The sequence below is a fragment of the Anopheles stephensi genome, chromosome 3 (genome assembly GCF_013141755.1).
Source record: "Anopheles stephensi strain Indian chromosome 3, UCI_ANSTEP_V1.0, whole genome shotgun sequence".
Lineage (NCBI taxonomy): Eukaryota > Metazoa > Arthropoda > Insecta > Diptera > Culicidae > Anopheles > Anopheles stephensi.
Genome location: NC_050203.1, coordinates 80,967,521 through 80,982,817, shown reverse-complemented (window position 1 = coordinate 80,982,817; position 15,297 = coordinate 80,967,521). Strand labels below are relative to the sequence as shown.

General features: G+C 46.6%; 2 protein-coding genes across 2 annotated transcripts; both read right to left on the bottom strand.

Moving 5' to 3' along the window:
• Positions 1-1,155: 1,155 nt before the first annotated feature.
• Positions 1,156-5,721, bottom strand: LOC118512969 (spermatogenesis-associated protein 20). Its single transcript, XM_036058196.1, has 4 exons — positions 5,073-5,721; positions 3,262-4,878; positions 2,980-3,188; positions 1,156-2,863 (listed from the first exon to the last, which is right to left on the bottom strand). The coding sequence occupies exons 1-4, from the start codon at positions 5,339-5,341 to the stop codon at positions 2,385-2,387; spliced, it is 2,574 nt and encodes an 857-aa protein (XP_035914089.1). The 5' UTR covers positions 5,342-5,721; the 3' UTR covers positions 1,156-2,384.
• A 2,258-nt stretch (positions 5,722-7,979) lies between these two features.
• On the bottom strand, positions 7,980-9,752 carry LOC118511807. The gene is made up of 2 exons (XM_036055347.1): positions 9,617-9,752; positions 7,980-8,742 (listed from the first exon to the last, which is right to left on the bottom strand). Exon 2 carries the CDS (start codon positions 8,732-8,734, stop codon positions 8,450-8,452), a length of 285 nt encoding a protein of 94 aa, XP_035911240.1. The 5' UTR covers positions 8,735-8,742; positions 9,617-9,752; the 3' UTR covers positions 7,980-8,449.
• Between the last annotated feature and the right edge of the window lie 5,545 nt (positions 9,753-15,297).

Below are 15,297 nucleotides of genomic sequence, written 5' to 3'. Positions count from 1 at the left end.
AAGGGATGAAAGAAACGTTGCGTTACGCTTCTGGTGGTGGGACATAAGTAGACGTTGTATATTGCGAGCCGCACTATGCACTATGGGACGGTGTAGAGAGTGATATTGGTCAAAAATACCCTTTTTCGGTGAGTTTTTTTTAAACTTTGTGGTGGAAAGTGTTTCTTATTTTACTACGATTTTAAAAAGTTTTAAGGATAAAAGACTCGAGAAGGCCCCCCCTAGAATCTTTTGTGTACAGCACTGTGGCCTGTAATTTTTATTGCACAGTGTGATTTCTGTACGGTCAAAACTCTATTGATAAAAACATTGAGTATTGTTGCTTAACACTGTTACTCTACACTGAATACAATATGATAATATGCATTATAAAAAGTGATTTACCCAAATCTGCTAAATTCTGCTTTTTCTCCTTTAATGAATATCAATCCCCGGTTGCAAGTATCTATCGAATAAATAATCCGTTGCCGTCCAACAACGCCATGCAAGTAATAGGCCAGATTTTTCACTCCTTATGCGACCGAGAATAAGTGCATAAGTGCCCCTTAAGCCAAAATGCCTGCACAGGATTGAGTGGAGAGGGTGGGGAGGGGGATTTAATAGAATAATAAGCAATATTTCATTCGACTTTATTCAATCATTTTCGACCACACTCATTTTTGTAACTGAGTTACCTGAAAGGGTATATTTTTCAGACTTTTTACTGTAAGTATTTTTTATTTATTTATTTTTTATTACTTTTGCTTCACTTTTACCTAAATTTAAGGTAATTCAGTAGCGAAAAGTGGGTGCCGTGAGTGGGGCGGTGGGGGGGGGGGGGGGGGGAGCATCTATTCAGGCTTTAGCCAAAATAAGTTAATTATTCAGAATTTTATCTAAGAATTTGTAGAAAATTATACAATAACTTTAACTGCATTTTATCGCGTCAGATGAAAATGCTTAACATAATTTATGCACACAACTTACTGTGAGTTTAAATTACACCATTTTGTCCTATCTTGTCATGTTCTCATTCCACTGTGCACTGTCCACGGCAGCTTGCGTGCGAGTGTGTTCCATCCAACTTGTTCCAGCCTCTTCTACTTCTTAACCCTTGTATTTAGTTAAAATAATAGATTAATTTACTAAAAAACAAACACATAACACACTTCCCCATTGAATTGGATTCTCCATTTATTCAAACAGGCATTTTTTCTCGCTTTTTTGTCACATATTCGTAATAAGAGAAGTTGAAACTTTTAAAAACTAGATAAAACCACTTAATATCATCCTTTGTCTGTGACTGGGTCTCGAGCGTGGTTTTCTTTATTCGATAAGAAAAAAAAAAACCGATCGTTCAGTTGCTTTAAATCTACCCATTGAAATCGTTCCAGTTTTGCCACATTCGTTACATTGATCACTATTAAAAATTCGCCCTTTTTAAAAAACGCATTAAAACGCATGCTGATATCTCTACCGGAAGGGAACTTTCTATCGCGTGTGTTTGTGTGTGTGTCGTTCGTCGTGTTGCGGGTGCGTTTGGTACTTTGAGATTCTCTACCTTTTTTGCTTTAATCCTCCCTTCTAAAAGCCATTATTTGATCTGTACTTTGATTATGTGTGTGTGTGCGTGGGTTTTGCTTTTTTTGCTCAGAAATTTAAAAACCACTACAAAACTGTGCTGTGCGTCATGTTCCTGTCCTCTAGTCAAGCCATCTCTAATTACTTGTGAATATTTTGATTTAGTTTTATAAAAATAATCCCCACAGGTTGCGATCGGGGTAAATGTCTATCGATTTAATGGTGTGGGAAAGTAAATCGATTCGAATCGATCACCTACACTACAAGATTAAACGTGTTAGTCGCGTTTACGGAGAACGAGTTCAATCGTTCAAACACTTATCAAACGCACGGTCTTACTACAACAAGCTCTACGGAACGAGACGGAATAAATTATTCAACAATTAAACAAAAACAGATGTAAAACAGTGGAGTAACGAATGTGCGAATGCGAATGCTGCACAGTTTAAAACAGTCGTTTTCGCAACTTTTTTTTCGTAATGTACCAGAGCATACAAAAAAAAACGAAGAAAACAACAGAACGGTAAATACCTGACGAAGAAGCTTTGCTTGCGTGTGTTCGTTGGTGTTGGTGGTGTGAAATCGGCCCCAATCGCGTTCCGATTGCCATTTCTATTCATCACAATGTAGTTTACCTTACAGAATAACTGTCCTCGTCCATCCTTCTTCTTCGCAGTTCCGTTCAGTAGCATTCGCTCTCTACGGCCACCAGCCTTCCTTTTTGTGCAATCATTCCCTGCCCTACAGCTCTCGCTAGCACGGTGAGCAGGCGAAATGGGGTGAGGGAGGGATACTTGCTTGGGAAAACCTTAGGCCTCGAAGAATCAGTTCTCATACTCCTGGTAATCGAACGTGTACCGTGGCTGAAACTCTTCGGTAAGCCGCTCCGGTTCCGTCACCGGCAGATGGCACACCTTGTTGTGGCAGATGTACGCGGTCGGCATGTTTTTCACCATCTTAAAGTTGTCGAGCGATTTGCGGCGCCGTACAATGTGCGCCGGCTGATCGATCTTAAGCTGCACGGTGATCATACCGGGCACGTAGAACTCGCGTACCGCATCGATCAGTGCGGTCGCGTCGGGGCTTTCCGGACCGACGACGATCAGCGTGTTGCGGCCCTGTTCCTCGAGCAGCGCGGCCGACATCATCTCCGGCAGGACGTACCCGAAATGGGCCGTGTGTGCGAAGTAGTCGAACAGGGTGCGTGCCTTCTCCTTGAGCCGTTCCTCCTCGAAGTAGTCGCTGAGCAGGAGCAGGTTGTGTGCGGCGACACTGTTACCACACGGTTCGGCACCATCGTGATCTGGGGAAGGGCGTGGTGAAAGGTGGACCATTAGATCGTGTGTCTTGTGCTAGTAGTGGCCATGCTAAGGCGCTCTCTGAGGTCTCTTGATCGCCTCAAGTCACAGAAGAACTTACCTTCCTTCAACCGAACGGCCACGTTCGGAGAGTTGGCCTCCGAGTAGAAGTAGGCACCATGCTTCGGATCCCAGAACAGCTCGTCCTGGATGTCCTGCAGCTCCTTCGCCCAGTGCAGTGCGTGCTCGTCCAGCGAGGCAACGTAGTAATCGATCAGGCCCTTGATCAGGAAGGCATAATCGTCGATGAATCCGTAAATTGGCCTCTCCCTTTAAATTAAAACAAGCAAACATTCACTTTAATTTGATTTCGATTTTAAATATAGGCAAACAAAAGACTTACGATGCCAACGGCTCTTCAGCGCCCCCGTAACACGATCGCAGCAACTTCCGCGCCTGCACGTCGTACAGATTCGCACGCACGAACTTCACCAGCTCGGTGGCCGTTGCCAGATACTCGCTCCGGGCCGGTGCATCCTTCACGCAGGCCAACTGGGCCAACCCGGAAAGTACGAGCCCGTTCCAGGCGCACAGAATTTTCGTATCCAGATGCGGTCGGGGCCGTTTATCGCGCACCTCGTGCAGCAGCTCATTGGCCGTCTTTAGGATGCGCTCCACGATCTCTTCCGTCGTTTTGCACTTTTCTGCCGTTTCCCGCACCGATCCGTACACGATGAGAATGTTCTTGCCGAGCAAATGGCCGTGTGGATCGCTCGTCGGCTTAACGTTGCCCTCCTCCTTTACATCGTAATGGCCGGTGTAGACCGCCACCGGATCGGCACCGGCCAGATCACCGAACTTGTCCAAGTTCGCTTGCAGCAGCTCCTTGATCTCGTCGTACGTCCACGCGTAGAAGGCACCCTCGATCTTTTCCTCGCTGTCCGCCGTGGGCAGGGAATCGGCATCCTCGCCACTGTAGAAGCCTCCAGTCGGGTGACGCAGATCCTTGCAGAGATAGCGATAGATCGCGTCAGCAACGGCCAGGTACGATGGCTTCCGCGTCAACCGGTAGCCATTCGCGTACAGCGACAGCAGCTGGCCCTGATCGTACAGCATCTTCTCGAAGTGTGGCACGTGCCACTTCTTATCGACCGAGTACCGGGCAAAGCCACCGAACACGTGATCGTGTATACCACCGGCCGCCATCTTGTCCAGCGTGTTGAGCACCACACCCAGCACCTTGTGCTTCGGCTCCTGCACGTGCAGATGGAACATCAGGTTGAGCTTGGACGCTTCCGGGAACTTGGGCGCACCGAGCGATCCACCCCAAACCGGATCGTAGTTGCGCTGGTACATGTTGACCGCCTGCTTAAACTTCGCTTCCAGCGTTTCCATACCCGTCGCATCCTCCACCTCGTCCGCCCGCTTGTGATCCACATTGCGCCGGATCGCCTCAATCACGGACCGGCCCGTCGTAGTCAGCTCGTCCCTATCCGTCGCCCACTTGCTGGCCAGCTTCGTCAGCACCGTCGTAAAGCCGGGCATACCCCAACGATCGTTCGGTGGGAAGTAGGTCCCCCCCGTGACGGGTGCCAAATCCGGCGTCAACCACACCGACATTGGCCATCCACCGGATCCGTTTATCAGCAGCACAAACATCATGTACAGCTTATCTATGTCGGGCCGTTCCTCCCGATCCACCTTGATGTTGATAAAGTGTTCATTCATAATTTTGGCCACCTCCTCGTTTTCGAACGATTCCTTCTCCATCACATGGCACCAGTGGCAGGTGCTGTAGCCCACCGATAGGAAGATGAGCTTGTTCTCCGCCCTCGCTCGCTGAATCGCTTCCTCACCCCAAGGGTACCATTCGACGGGGTTGTGCGCATGCTGAAGCAGATAGGGGGACTTTTCCTCCTTCAGCCGGTTAGTAAACTTTGGCTCGCTGGTGGCACCACTCGAGTTGGCTTCCATGCCGCCGCTGCCTGACGGTCCTTTCGAATGGGTCGAGCTGGAGGAACTGGGGTTGCATAATGCCCGCGCGCGCGTACCGATCGGTGGCCCGCATGTTCCCGATTCGTTCCAATCACGAGGTACGGTTGAGATAAAAGGGGGGTGGAAAAAAACACCACGGTAGTTGTGCGATTAGTTATGAAAAATCGATAACACTACATGTCAATCACAGGTGTAGAGCTGTGCTATGCATAATCTTACCGTACTTGCGTTGCGGACGCTAGTGGATGAGATGAAGACGGCTGCTGCTGCTGGTGCTGTGGGGATGCCGGTGGGGAAGGAAACTGATGGAACAGCAACCCGGTGGGGCTGGTTGAGAACGAGCAACAGTCAACGGTTGTGGCACCCTGCGCACCGAGTTGACTGCAGCTCAAGCCACCGGTACGGGGCACCTTTCGCAGATGATGGTTGGTCGATGTGCAGCACCGCAAATAGTTCGCTAGCGGGATTCTGGCAACGCTATGCAACATAGCATAGACTGCTCGCGGTCGGCTGGGCCCGGCGATTATTTCGAGCTTCTTTCGGTCACAACAAGCTTTGCCAACGAACAACTCCCAGCCAACGGGAAGGTATCGATTGTTTTTTGGGAGGGAGTATGATTGCTGTACCTAATCACGCACTCAATCCGATGCGGGTGTGTTTCGGAATGCACAACGAGACACTTTTCCGAGCGATTGGAACGCAAAATCCGTAAGACGAACGATTTTAAAGACAGTTTCAGTGCCACCGGTACTAAGCGAGCGCCATACGTAGCGTTATTCGCGAAATTTGGTAAGTTTATTTGCGGATTTTGCGTTTCGGTACGATTTTCTTGCGAATTTTGTGTGTGTTATTTTCCTGTTGTTGTCAAAATGCCTCCCTCGATTTGACATCTGATTTGGGTGTGTTTATAAGGAAGAGTTGACTGGTTGTCATGAGATGGCGAGCCTAGGACGATCGACTGGATGACAAATTTGAATGGATGAAGATTTATTCCTGTTTATTTGAAATTTAGAAGAATTAAATCAACGAGCAAATGCTTCTGTGACGCCTTTGCCCACTTTATTTAGCGAATGAGAATAACCAAGTTTGGATGGGCTGGTCGTGTCATGAGAATGGCACCGGACGACCCAGCTTTTTAGGACGCATTCTTGGAAAGATGGAGGTTGCTGGCGTCAAAGGTCTTGGTGTTCTGTTGTTACATAATGTTACTAGATCGCGATGTAGAACTCTTCTCTTCTTCTACTCTTGCACAAACCTGACTATCGCCGATTAGAACATGAGCCGATCTTCCCTACCACATTAGACGATCCGCATAAAAAAAAACTAGATCTTTAACATCTTCGGCAAGAAACTAGTTTATCCAAACGTTGAAAACCACAAAACAAAACCAAAAAACCGAACCTCTCCAAACCGGATCCATACTTCTGCCGGTCACGTCAGCTACCTGCCCCGGCTTCAGTGCCCACACCATAAAAGAACGAATTAAGAAGTCCTCACCTTCCTGCATGGGATGCTGCCTTTCCTTGACTTTGCACGATCGGCCGCGTACCGCCGCGGATAGAAAACTAATTAGCATAATTATGCATAAGCATAATTAGCGTAATAATTAGGTGCACTAATATTGCACCCACGAGGTGCGAGGCCAAGCTGGCCCGAACGTTCGGGGCGGCAGATGGCTGCCTGCTCAAATTCTACCGAGCTAATTAGATATTTGGCCACGGCCAAGGCGAAAGCCACCATCACCTTTGGCAATCGGCTGTAAATGCTGAATGTAAACGTCGATCGATGGGCAGCGCCGACAACTTTTAATTTCGATCGATCGACCCCATGTGAAAGGTGATGGTTTTAACCTAGGCTAAAGAGAGCGAGAGCCGTTTGGAATAGTGAAAACCGAAGGCTTAGGCACCATGGAGTCAGATGCCCTTGGCTCGGTTAGATGCAGATTATGGTAATTTGTGGAGCGTATTGAGCTTTTCCTTCCCAAAATAAACCCACCTTTTCTCACAGCGGGGCCAACGTTTGGAGCACCGCAAGGACAGAGCAGCAGGTAGTAGCATCTTAACTGATGGAAAAATTCGTTAGAAAGTAACATCCTCACCGTTGCAATCTCTGAATGATGGCGTTGCATTTTGCGCATTGTAAATAAGTGCCCTGTCTGGCTAATACCGTCCCCATTATTATCTACTCTCACTCCATCAAACACCGATAATTAAATGAAAGCGCAACCTCAGTCACGTTTGAGTGTGCATCACCGATTTGACACGCCTGCACGATTAGCAATGGCCAAAACAAGCCGCAGGAACAAATGCTTCATTTCCGCCTGTTTTTGTCCTTCCAGTGTTGTAATGCTAATTTGATAGTCGCATTTGCATGGCGTCTGAAAATCGCATAACCTCAACCAAAAAAAAATCCTCCCAAATCCGAACCGAAAATGGACGACTTAAGTCGGAGCCGGCTTATTCAACAGTTGTCTACCGAAAAACAAATGAAAAGAGTTGCATATTAATGCATCCTGTATTACAGCATACAGTTGTCTGTTTCGTTCGGGAGTCTCCATTTAACTTTGGATGCACGCCGGAGATGTGAAGCATTAGTAATCCTCTTCTTTAGACCACAATGATGAGCCTAACCTCACTTTAAGCTGCACTTTTTACAGCTCAACAAAAGAGCTATTATATTTATGGATGGTTTTAGAGCCCTGAAGAGTCTGGCGAACTGAAGACACCGAAGGGCTTTTAAAAAACCACAACCGACTTCAATGACTGCTTCCATGCGGCTGTAAAATTGTAAAGCCTGAACGTTTAACGAGCCGTGAATGTCCCTAGAAAACCACAGAATCCACTAAGCGTTGCGGACGTTTGGGAACCACTTTGTTAGCTCTAGTCCGCCTAATGGATATGGACGAAAAGAGCTAGCCATCAAAACGTGTTCCTTGGTCAAGTTCATTCCAGACTGTGCCGTTCGTCCAGTAATGGCCGGTTGTCTATGTTCAAGGTCCTCTTCAAAATTCCAACCGTATGGACAGATGTTTGCACCCGGCGATCTTGTGCAAATATCACCACATCAGATCACGTAATTTCTGCAAAGATCTCCGAGTCTCGCACAGTAAATAAAACACGCCGAAAGTTGTTTGAACGGTGTTGTTGTTATTATTGTTGTTTCATTTCAATATTTTGTTCCCTCGTCTCTTGTCGTTTTTGCTTTTTTTCCTCTCTATCTCCCTCTTTCTCTCGCTAATTAAGTTTAAAAAGTCAACATTTGTAACATAATAAAAAAAACAAACACGCACGCACGCACACAACCCATTTTCGTAGTACAAATGTACGAAAAGCGGTCTTATACATTAGGGGCAGAGCTTTGCGGTTGGCACCTTCGTGGAAGAATAGCCAGCTTCTCGGCCATATAGAATTGGTTTCGCATTCCCGCTGCCTGGTGGTAGAGTTCCCCCCCGGACCTGCGGAGTGTCATCTTGGAGCGTTGGAAGTAGAGTCCGGAGGGATGCGCCACGAAACTTGTTGGAGCTTGTGAAGTGCTCAGGAAAGATCGTAGATAGAAGGTAGGTGACGCTCCAGATTGGGGGGTGCCTTCGGCGGTCCTTAGTTCTGGCCAACCTGATCCACCTGCGACTGCAGGTTGGAGATGACCTCACGCGGTACCTGATCTCCGAGCAGCTGGAACAGATCGACACGCTGGCTGCCGGGGATGGATTCGAGGGCGGCCACCTGAATACCCTGCTGCACACCCTGGATCTGGGCGTCCTGGGGGATCAGCTGCTGGGACTGTGCCTGCCGGATCGCTTCATCGGTGAGGGCACCTCCGTCGCGCTGGGGAGCGGCCAGAGCCAGGCAGATGACGGCGAACAGGCAGATAGCAACCTTCATGATGAGACCTGCCGAATAGAGCGATCGTAGTAAACGTTGAAGTTAAAATGTATTCAAAGCGGTGTTCTAAAGATCTTTTCGCCAAATGTCAACGGTTACTGAGATGAGCTGTTCGGAAATCACGACGGCAGGGTTCTTCGAAAGTCTGAAGAAATCAAGCATTCCCCCAAGAGGCATTATACCGAACGGGTTCGTCTCGGAGGCCACGGAGTTTCGTAATCGAGCATTCGAGCCAGTCGCTGGACACTCTTCCACACCTCGTTCACGACCATTCCATGCCGATCATCATCATGGAAAAAAAAACTCAGAAACAGCACCAAAACCTGTGTTTCTTCCTGCGATCGTGCCGTTACGATCGTGCTACCACCGGAGACGTCATTTGGAGGTAAGTGAGCGCGCTCATTTCTCGTTCCTTTCATCGCCGTGGCCAGCAAACGATTCCTTTTCCTTTCGTTCGCTGGCTTAGGCTGTCCAACTGTCTCTCACACAACTCCCGATTCCGACACCGTAACCGGGGGGAGAACGATTAACAATTTCACTTTCGATGGCATTGAGCTTTCACGAGGGGTTTTTTTTTCTTTTTTGTGTGTCGCCTCCTTCGATTCCTGGTGTAAGTGTTGGTGGTTGGTTAAAGTTACGCCGAGGCTAACTGAGTTTTTGCGCACTCTACCGATATCTGGCCGAGAAGTTGCACAAAACCGTCCATTAATCAACACATCTCGATCGTTAGCAACAAAACACACTTCGTGCTCACTTAACTACACCATTTGGTTTCTTGCTCTCTGTCCCGGGCGTCACCAAGCAACCCCACACGCCCCAATCCCAGATCCAGTCCTGAGTAGCTGAAGAAGCCTGAAGAGTTTGTCCTCCAACGGTACGTACCTGTGGAAAGTCCTAGAGAAGACCGGTCGACTGCGAGACGATTGTGACGGCGCACGGTATAGGTAACGATTAAAGTGTTGGCGCCATCGGTACGGTTGGTTTTATATCTTCGATCCCCACCATCAACAGGCAGCAGTGCAACCGCTGTGCTCGGTTGGTAAGGTGGGGAGGGCTTCGAGCTCTGACGGGACGGTGCGATCCCAGTCCTTCTTCCTTTGTTGCCTAGTTCCCCATCTTGGTCGGGGTTATGTTTGTGGTTTTTTTTGTGTTTCCCATCCCATCGTTCCTTCTCATCAGCCACCACTCATTTAGATGCTAATGATCGTTCGGAGCTTTAGTGATCTCGGTTGGGGTTTTGCTCCACAAAGGGTTTTGGTTGTTTGTGGAACGAAACACAGAGACATAAAGCACATAAAAATATGAGACTTTTTTGCTGCCTGAGTCCCGGCATTAGACGTTATTTGGGTTGATCGCGAAGAGTCTTTTGGCCAGACATTACCCACTGAAACCAATAACCATCAATCTTTTCGGTAGCTTCTCGGATAGGATTACAATACTTTAGGAGTTACGATTTTGTGTGTACGAGGCGTCAGAGGCTCACTCTCGACATGAATCATTCAACGTGCGGTGCTAAAAAGCCCCCCCTCCCCCATACCCGATCGATGATCGATTGAATCGATGCTTGGGTGACAAATTCAACAAGTTGTGTGTGCGTGTTGCTTGTGCCGCTAAATCCTTCCCCTTTGATCGATGGTTGTTTAATCTAAGCAACACGGTAGCCTGGACGCTTCGGTTGGCACGGTGCTGCTGATGACACCCTGCCGAAACCGGTAGCTTTGATTGATGTTTTCATCTTCGCAGGCAAGATCTTTTCGTGTGGTGGGAAAACAGTTGCCCAACAAATGTTTATTTTAGCACAATAGTGGAGAAAATGGCGATTTAATGGCATATTAAGCTTTATAATTGCTCGTTGAAGCACAAGTAAATCTTTTACAGGGTTCGTAGCACGTAGTATAAAAATAATATAAATCCTATTTTTTGGCGGTGGAATATTTTTTAGTACAAATGTACTAAAACGGTGATCTTATATTTCTGCCATACAAAGGGAGCGTTTTTTTTTTATTTTCTTGGCCAAACCTGAGAACATAATCGGCCTAAAAGCTTATACTCCATAAATTAGAGATTTATGCAGGATTTCTCGTGCTTAAAGTAGCTACAAACCGTTTTTTTCCGTGTCTACTTTATTTAATAAATTGATTAGAGTAACTATTCTCGTTGAAAATAAGAAAACGAACTTATTAGAGATCTCAAGATCTATGTTAAAACGCAAGACTATTTTGGTGCCTTTGCAGGGTTCATGGCCCATCGAATGATCGCCATAAAAATTTGTCGTGGGGAATATTTTAAGCATATTAGTTCTAAATGTGACTTCAGACAGCTTGCTATAAATTCGGAACTATGCGGTGTTCTTCGTCGTTTTATGTGTGAACAGGAATAGCTTTTAAAGGTTATCATTTATTATATTTAAAAATAGATTTTTTGGAGGATTTTCCTCCATAACCACACATTAGCCATTTGCTAACATTTTCTCCACAATTGTGTCAGTTTGTTAATCTTTTTACTGTTAAACTAGTTTAAGCTATAACTAAGATGAAAATTCAATTAACACCTCAAAAGTTGTTTTAAAACATTAAACTTTTGAAGTTCTTTTAAACATATAAAACAAAGGCTAAAATAATCTCACAACAGCTCTCATCTCTCTCTCTTTCTTATGACGAGAAGAATGGCTCACTAGTTAAGGATGCATACAATCAAGCTTAATGTCCATGAGCCGAGCTTAAGCTTCATTTAAATTCAATATCATAAGAGATCTCGCAACACGACTTTCGGACTCTTCGGGGCGCTTTTTTTTCGAATGCCACGCTGAAGAAAATAAATGAAGCCACAGCACTACCATGTGTACAGTATACAAAGTAACAACTAAAATACATTTATTTTCCCTTTCTAGTATTCACTATCTTTGATTCTAACCAAGCGATCGTAACGACCTGAAGCCAAACGGCGTTTTGGCAAGAGATCGTTTGGTTCACCCGTTTCGTTTGTACAGTATTAAGAAGCCAGCGTTGTTTTTCTTTCTTGTTTCTCGTTACATATCCTTACTAAGAGCAAACGTATCCACATCCGCTCACATCCTGTTACACGATGCGATTAAGGGACGGTGTTGTGAGTGTGAGTGTTTCTTATCGGTTCAAAAGAAAAAAAGTCCATCTCGTTGTCTGGGTGACGTTGGCAGGGGGGGGTTCGGAATCGGCGATGCTGACGTTCATCATCATCTGTTTGACATATCCGTTAAAGCTTGCAGCCTGTTTAACCTGAGTGCGGTCGTGTGAGACACTAAGCGATGGCTTAGAAACGGGCCAAGTTATCGGAGACGCTGCGCTGCAGTGGAGCGTAGACCTGGGGCTGCTCGAACGGCACCACAACCTGGTCGATCGACACGGGCTGATCGAACGGGACGTTCTCGAGCTGGTTCACGAGCGGGGCAACCTGGAGTCCGCTGACGAACTGCTCGTCCGGGCGGATGATACGCTGCTGTTGGGCACGCTGGAGCGCCTCGGGCCAGAACTGTTCACCGTAGCTTTGTGGCCGAGCCAGTGCGACGGCCAGCACGGCAAGCAGGCAAAGGACAACCTTCATCGTCTGTAGGATACTGTGGATGGACGGGACACGGGCACACACACACACCGAGCAGGTAAGTACAAAAACAACGTCGCAACGGCACACACGGCAGAAACCTACCTTATCCAGTGCAGTTATCCGAAACGATAGAACAGCGGATCAGCGCCAGAGGGCTTTATATGAACCGATCCCCCACCCGAATTTCGAAATTCTTGATCGCCAAAAACACACACAGCGCACACACTTGCTATCATTCGCCGTTTGCTGGTATGTGTGTCCGTGTGTGATATGGGGGATTCGATCCGTTGGTAGATGGTTTCAGTTCAAATAATCCAAATGGAACAGCTTTTTCTGTTTAAAATTTCAGTTAGAAAGAGCGAACAAGATCTCCTACCAGTAAGGAGTCTGTCGGAACGAGAGGACCCGCCAGCTAATTTGCATCTTGAAGCGTTCCAAAATCAATTAAAAAAAAAAACTCCAAAATCCACCTGGGTGTGACAGTATGGGTGTGATACGGAAGGGGGGAATCTGGGATGCTGAAGCTTACGGTGAGGGATAAATTTTGCATACGCGAGTGGGCAGAATGTTCGAAAGCAGTAGACGACACTGGCAAGCGCCAAAGGCTATTTGGAGCGTCTTTGGAGCTTGGCTTCGTTTATTGATGAGATTTTTCAGTGAAACTCCACCAAACTTTGTGGGGAGGTTGGAGATCTTCAACCTTGCGAGTTTTTTTTTGTTTGTGTTTCGATTTTCTTAACATTTTCCTTGTGTCTTTTGTTTTTTGGGAGGAGATGCGATCACCATCGACAGAGATAGAAGAAGAAGAGGTAGCAGCAAGCGACGAACCTGTTGTGTGGGGCGAGTTTTTGTTTGTTTCGTGAGTGTCTTTTTCTCTCCGGACTCAGACTAGTTTCAGTCGATACAAAGTTTATTGGTCTGGAAGGTGCAAAATAGCTGGAACATAAAATATTCCTGCCATTCTGGAATGTCTGGGACATCCAGGGGGTTCGTTGGGGATCGTTAGCCTGGAGGATCATCGTCTTCACGGGAAGGTTTCGCTGCGTGTGTGTGTGTCTTGTTAGGGGGATCAACGTTCTTTATGCTGCTGTGGATGGAGCTCATGCGTTCAGGCTACGGAAGAGCAGAGAGCTTCGAGACTCACGAGACAAGTAAACAAACATTACGCTGCGTGACATCATCTATTTCTGTTTAGAATTGGACATCACCGAGAAGAGCGGTGGGGTTATTGAAGATCTCATGTTTATTTTTATGTTATTCAAATTTAATCCAAAACTCTTTCCCTTCTAAAGATCACCCGTCAGTGTTCCTCTTATTAACAACAACAAAAAAGCCATCTAGAGTTAATTTTGGAACCGTCGGGGGCAACTTTGACGAGTTTTCCTCGCAACTTGAGCTCACCAAACCGGTTCCTTTTTTCTCCTCGCTTAGGAAGAAAGAATTTTTATCACGAAGAACGCGCAAAAAACAACTCGAGTGTCATCTTCGAAAAGGTTTTTTTTTTGCGAACTCTCGATTGGAAGTATTAATAAGCACAGGATGCAATCAAATGGCGTTTAAAGATTAAGGTGCGCTGCGGACTGCATTTAGTCTACAAAGTTGATGCACCGATGTGAGGTTCTTTCTTTGGTGCTGGCTTGCTCGCTTCCCCGCCAGGACCGGTTATGGGATGGAATTTTATGACACTGCTCTGCTCAGTCTGCTCGCCAGTTTTCTTTTCGATCGCGATCAGCATCCCACCAAACCGAGCTGAAACTTATCTTTGTAATTGACCTTCAAATGCTTAAACTGCGAGCTTAAAACTTAAATGGGAGTTTCGGGATTAGCAATCCGGCTCGCTGGCATGCTCCAAATCGCGCTCCATTACATAACCCGACGATTTGCCCATTTTGGCAGACGTGAAAACTGAAGCATTTAAAAAAGCTACGCAATCGTGGCCAGCACAAACTTCATAAGCTAATGTTTGCCTCGTGAACCTTACCAGCGTTCACAATTACCACCGGAAAGGAAGCAACGGAGACGCGCAATAAAAAAAAAGGTGGCTCGAAGAAATGGCTGTGAGGTAAATCAATCGACGCAACGGAAGCGTTTGAATGAAAGCGAAACATAATCGATCGTACTGGCCCGGTGCGTACATGAGCGAGAAACGATTCACGATTTGCCTATTGATCGTCGTGACCGTGCGAATATGGCGCGTGCTGCGCGCACACACACACACGCGCGCGCTCCCATTTTGTTTTCCTTTTCTTCTTCTTCTTTACCCCGTGAGCATGTGTATTAGTTGTTGCACCCTATCGCTCCCGCCGATCGATCCCGTACGTCGATCACGATCCGAAATAGTGATAAACTGTCAACTTTCACTCTCATTTTTCCCACCCCAGGCCACTTGTGGGGATACTGGCCACACGGACGGACGGGGTGGGAAAGTTCGGAAGTCACGTTTTTCAAACGTGGTGGTGGTGATGGGTTGGGGTAGCGGCGCAGGAGGTTGTTGTTGAGTTTTCAGCCACCCTTTCGTCGGTGGCAGACGCCGCGCGTTCAATGCGATACAGGTAGGCGTCAGCAATCGACATTGTGTAGACAATTTGAATCGAATTCAGTTCGTCCTCTGACGGGAGTGAAAATATTTGATGAGCGGTGTGTGTCTTGATCACAAAGGCCATTTTTCAGGGATGAATTCGAATGCGTTTAATTTCATCTTTCTCCCATGGAAATTAGACTGCGATCATGGAAGCATCCATAAAAAAATAATTACTAAATAATAAATGTTGCTCTTGAATAAAATATAAAATAGTTTTACGAAGTGAGAATTACACTAAAATATCCATGAAGTAAAATTGCAGAGGAAGACATTTAAATAAATAACCCAGAAACGAAAGTCTTGAGCATCATAAGCGACGAACTCCCTTGAACGATGAAAACCGCCTAAAAGTATGCAATGCGTGCAGCACGTCTTGATTGCAACCACTCTAGCAGGCGTTGCT